Below are 4,722 nucleotides of genomic sequence, written 5' to 3'. Positions count from 1 at the left end.
GCTAGCTAGACTATCTGTCCAATCTGAGTTTTCGGTTGCACGACTAAAAGAACTTGAACATAAACATGTTCCACCAAAACAAGTTCCTTCTCGAGGCTATTTTGCAGCGGCACCGTTGCTCCATCCGGCGCATAAAGCCGCCCCAGGGAGATTGTGATTGATTCAAAGAATGCCAATAAACCAGAAGATGTTTTTCCTTCTATCCTAGAATGCTGTGTGGTCTAGCCAGACCCTCCTCTGCAGCGCTGTGGAGGAAAGTCTGGCGATCTAAGTCAGACTACTGTGACACTGAATAACTCTCCTGCCCCACTCACCTCTTAGCTAAAGTGATGTTGTAGTAGCTGAAAAGTGATGGCCAGTGCCTGAAGGAGAGCCTCCTCCAGCCCTCCTCGTCCTCCGCTCCCCAGGTGATCTGGGGCACGGCAGGAGGCGGGGCCTGTGGGAGGGGCCCTACTCTGGAGGAGCCATGGTGGCCCTGTGACTGGTTGTCAGGTATGGGAGTTGGAGCGGGTGCGGGGTTGATGCCGAGGGTACTGGTAGGATCGCCTCCACGAAAGACGGGGGCCACCCCGAGGTGAGGGGGCAGACTGCCTCCTCCGGGATCTCCCAGAGGGCTTTGCTCAGACACCTGTGCAGCCAGGTAGGTGCGTATGCCAGCTGGGTCGGTGTAGACGAGGATGCCGATCCAGATCACCGTGCCAGCCTGGAGACGAAGCAAATGAATCATAGTGATCCGTTGAATCTGCTCGAGTTGCTCTGACTTTTGCTTTTATTACACTGGTGTTCGGTCATGTCTCCACCTCCGGTAGTTTTTACATAAAAGAGGAATTTTTTCCTCATTCTTTAGATTTATGTTTACATCCATATATCACATCGCACTGTTCCATCATCAGGCATCTTTGCTTCTCGTCTTGATAACTCATCTTTATTTCACCAACTGTCACAAGAAACAAATTATCCACATGCATTCTCACAGAAGTGCTGTGCAATTAATCAAATTTTTATCGTAATTTTGATTTCAGCTCCTAACAATCACAATGTAATCAAGAAAAACGATAATTTCGCACATTAGATTTTTGCAACTAAAGTGAAATGTCACGGTTGAAGGTGTTTCCACTGTTTTTGTTTTACTGTTTTTTAGGTTTAATAAGTGCAACATTTCAAAAGTCGATGAGTAATCGTGTTAAATATTTCAATATAGAGTTGGGAAATATATGGATATTCTATCGATATTGTGATATGAGACTAGATATTGTCTTTGATTTTGGATGTTGTAATATCGTGATGTGACTTAAGTGTTGTCTTTTCCTGGTTTTAGAGGCTGCATTACAGTAAATTGGTGGGATTTTCTGAACTGACCAGACTGTTCTAACTGCTCTATTGTTTGCCATTTACGTTTGACGTTGACGTTTTGTAACTTTTCCTGAAGTTCCTTTTCACTTTTTACAATGTCTTTGTTGATTATTTAGTTGAAGGAAGCCCAAATGTCTGATTTAGAAACTTTTTGAAAATGGGTCAAATTTGACTCTAAGTGTGAAGATATTTTGTCAAAGCATCGGTTGTCAACACTACAATATCGACATTAAGGTATTTGGCCAAGAATATTGTGATATCTGATTTTCTCCATGTCGCCCAGCCCTATTCCAATATTAATCAAAATAATTGTGATTATGATTTTCTCCATAATGGAGCAGCCCTATCTCACAGTGTGCCATAACCAGCAGAAAAAAAACATCAAAACTAAAGCTCAAATCAATTTCTCTGATTTAGCTAACTCAATGTGGATGTAGTCTTAAGCTACCAGTCCCTGTTGATGTGGTTTCAATTAAGTAAATCTATTAATCCATTTTAAAGCAAAGGTACACATGTAAAGGTCAGCTTGAGGGTGCAGCTGCACTGATGCGTCACTGAACAAACATTTAACAGTGTGTTCCCGTCAGTCTTTTTGATATATACGATGAGAATGCAATGCGTAAGACCATAAATCCAGGCGCAGGAACAGTCCAGGAAGGCAACAGTGGAAGACAAAGGACAGGTGGCAGACTGTCTTCTTACCATGATGATGCGCTGAGCCAGGCGCGTGCGGGCCAGGAAGTACACCACACGCAACCTCTTGGGAAGCCTTAGATTCCTGAAAGCCGGGGTCTGCAGGGTGATTGTGTGGGGGGAGGGCCGCGGGGGAGGCGGGGCCTCGCGTGTTCGCAACGGGCCGGGCTTGGGGGGTGGGAGTCCTGCTTCGGCTGGCAGGCGGCGGTTCAAATCAGCCAGCTGGGGTATAGATAGATAGGAAAGGTTTACACATCTGGGAGTTAAAGACTAAACCAGAGATCTTCACCAGGGAGGGGGAGAGAATACCAAGTTCTTGTTCATTTTTTAAATGTTTTTTCAAAAATTAAAATGCCATAACATGAATCCAACATGTTATTGGCAAATATAAATCAGCCTATTTTTGTGAAGAAAACAAACTGTGGATGATAGGCTTACTGGCCTATGGGTAAGGTAGTCACTATGATATCCATTCTAAGGATTCACTGTGCTTATATGTTTAACATTAAAACATGATTTATAAAATCATGCCGGCAATTATTATGTTAATAGTTTAGTATTCTATGCACTAAAAAAGTATGTATCAAGGCTTTAGGCCGCCCTATACGTTACTGTAGGCCCAGTTTAATATGCAACTTCATTTTACACAATATACTGTATGTAGTAGGGAGTCTCTGCTTTGTCTCTCTTCAGTTAAAGGGTCCTTGTCTTAAATGTTAAAGATCCCTGGATGAAAGGATTAATATATAAAAATCAACAGATTCGTTGATAATGACAAGAATCAGTTGCAGCACATATTTACCATCTACCACGTAGTCATAGGATTAAGGAACACTTTAGGAAGATTACTCTGTTGTGTATCTAAATGTCTATTCTTTCGTTGCTAATACTCATTTAGCGGGGCACGGAGCTGAACACAAATAAAAGGCTTCAGTAAGTGTGTGACAGTGGAACAATAAGAACTGCACATGTGGGACAGCAATTTGAAAACTATGTGGTGAATGTACTTTGGCCTGTGACTTCCATCTGACCTCTTGTACTACACGTGTGAGGAAGGTTTTTTTTGTGTGTGTGTGTGTGTGTGTGTGTGTGTGTGTGTGTGTGTGTGTGTGTGTGTGTGTGTGTGTGTGTGTGTGTGTGTGTGTGTGTGTGTGTGTGTTAGGTCCAGTTCATGCCTTTCTCATGTTTACATTGATCATTAGGGTTGATTCACAGATGTGTGCTGCCGTTTGTCTAGAATAAATACACAGGTTTTCAAAACGGTTGTAAAGATTGTCAACCTGCTGTGTTTTTACTTCTGTTTTCAGTGGCAAGTGTCTGTGATTTGAATGTAATCATGATTGACAATATCTGAAAAACAAAATTATGATTTTATAAAAAGGTACAAACTGAGTGTTTTGCGTGTAAGTCAGAGTTCTCACCTCCATGCGTCGGATGTCTATAGATAGTACTGTGGTGAAGAAGAACATCTGCAGGAAGAAGTCAGACACCAGGCCCACCACAGCGAACAGACAGAACTCCTACAACACCCGGAAACCGGGGGAGACGTCAGACCAGTATACAGGCAAAGCATATATCACTGTAACAGACTGGTATAACCAGCATAGCAGTATGTATTGCTGCATCATAAAAATAAGAAATGCAGTAGCTTGACGCTAACAGTACATGATATACAAGTACAGTGTGAGAAACTTCCTAAAAAAAGGAGGTGTTGCAAGAAGGACACAATACATGAGGCCAATTTATTTTTGTTTCTGTGTTAAATCGACGACGTTGGTACGTAGTGTACAGTAGGCACATGGAGATGCCGCCCCTACGTAGGACCTTACACCAAAGCCTGACGTGAACTTCTCAAAAAAGTAAAGTTTGGTAGCGTTGCATTTCCCCCGACTCATTGCCTGGATCTCCTTCTCCATAAACAACATGAAATCAAGGAGAGGGTTAACTTTTCCTGTTAAAGGTTTCCCACCGTGGTCAGATATTTTATGGGAGACACTATGTTTCTCCCACTACGCCTCCAGAGTCGGTACTCGATCCGCTGCTAATCCCCGTCACTCTCTCTAACCCACCCGCCCACACCCACACCCACACCCACACACGAGCCCTGCTTTTCTCTTAAAAGAGATCGACACACACCCTAACGCACAAGTTTAAACTTCAGGGCACTTACATAGGCTGCGGCCAAAGCTCTTTGTGGAGCTTCCACAGAACAATAAATCAAGCTTTAGTGTTTTCTTAATTGTTGTAACACTGCATTAAAGGGTAATTTTGTGTTGTTGTTTTTTTAACCTGGACCCTATTTTTCTATGTTTTCTGATGGAAGTGACTGATGGAAACCACAATCTTTGATATTGGCCCAGAATTAAGAGAGACACATTTAGTCAGACACAAAAACATAGGAAAATAGAGTCCACTTTAACACATTCTGTCTCAGTACATGAAACATGCCTTAAAGACTATTTCCAATACTTTGTTTTGTGCTGATGCAACAATATAACCATATTTCTGTTACCTGAATAGCTGGCACCAGAGTGAAATATCCAATGAGGATGATGCACAGTTCAGTGGCCATGTTCTTCATGATAGACCAGCTCTCATTACTAAGGCCTGGAGAGAGAAAAAGACCCAACATTTAAGAAAGAAACAAAAGATACTTTACATTTGGAGATATTTTTT

The 4,722-nt window shown here is 42.3% G+C and overlaps 1 protein-coding gene across 5 annotated transcripts in view; it reads right to left on the bottom strand.

Moving 5' to 3' along the window:
* The window catches only part of scap (SREBF chaperone), a 67,878-nt gene that overhangs the window by 37,728 nt on the left and 25,428 nt on the right, over positions 1 to 4,722 (bottom strand). For all 5 annotated transcript variants that reach the window (XM_032517566.1, XM_032517565.1, XM_032517564.1 and 2 more), the window contains exons 10-13: positions 4,559 to 4,653; positions 3,468 to 3,566; positions 2,056 to 2,268; positions 315 to 703 (exon numbers count right to left, since the gene is read on the bottom strand). In XM_032517566.1, the coding sequence (XP_032373457.1) occupies positions 315 to 703; positions 2,056 to 2,268; positions 3,468 to 3,566; positions 4,559 to 4,653 (796 nt within the window). The remainder of the gene's footprint in view (positions 1 to 314; positions 704 to 2,055; positions 2,269 to 3,467; positions 3,567 to 4,558; positions 4,654 to 4,722) is intronic.

This window comes from Etheostoma spectabile, chromosome 6 (assembly GCF_008692095.1).
Source record: "Etheostoma spectabile isolate EspeVRDwgs_2016 chromosome 6, UIUC_Espe_1.0, whole genome shotgun sequence".
In the NCBI taxonomy this organism is placed as follows: domain Eukaryota; kingdom Metazoa; phylum Chordata; class Actinopteri; order Perciformes; family Percidae; genus Etheostoma; species Etheostoma spectabile.
The sequence above is the reverse complement of the archived record's forward strand: the minus strand, read 5'-3'. Positions and strand labels throughout refer to the sequence as shown.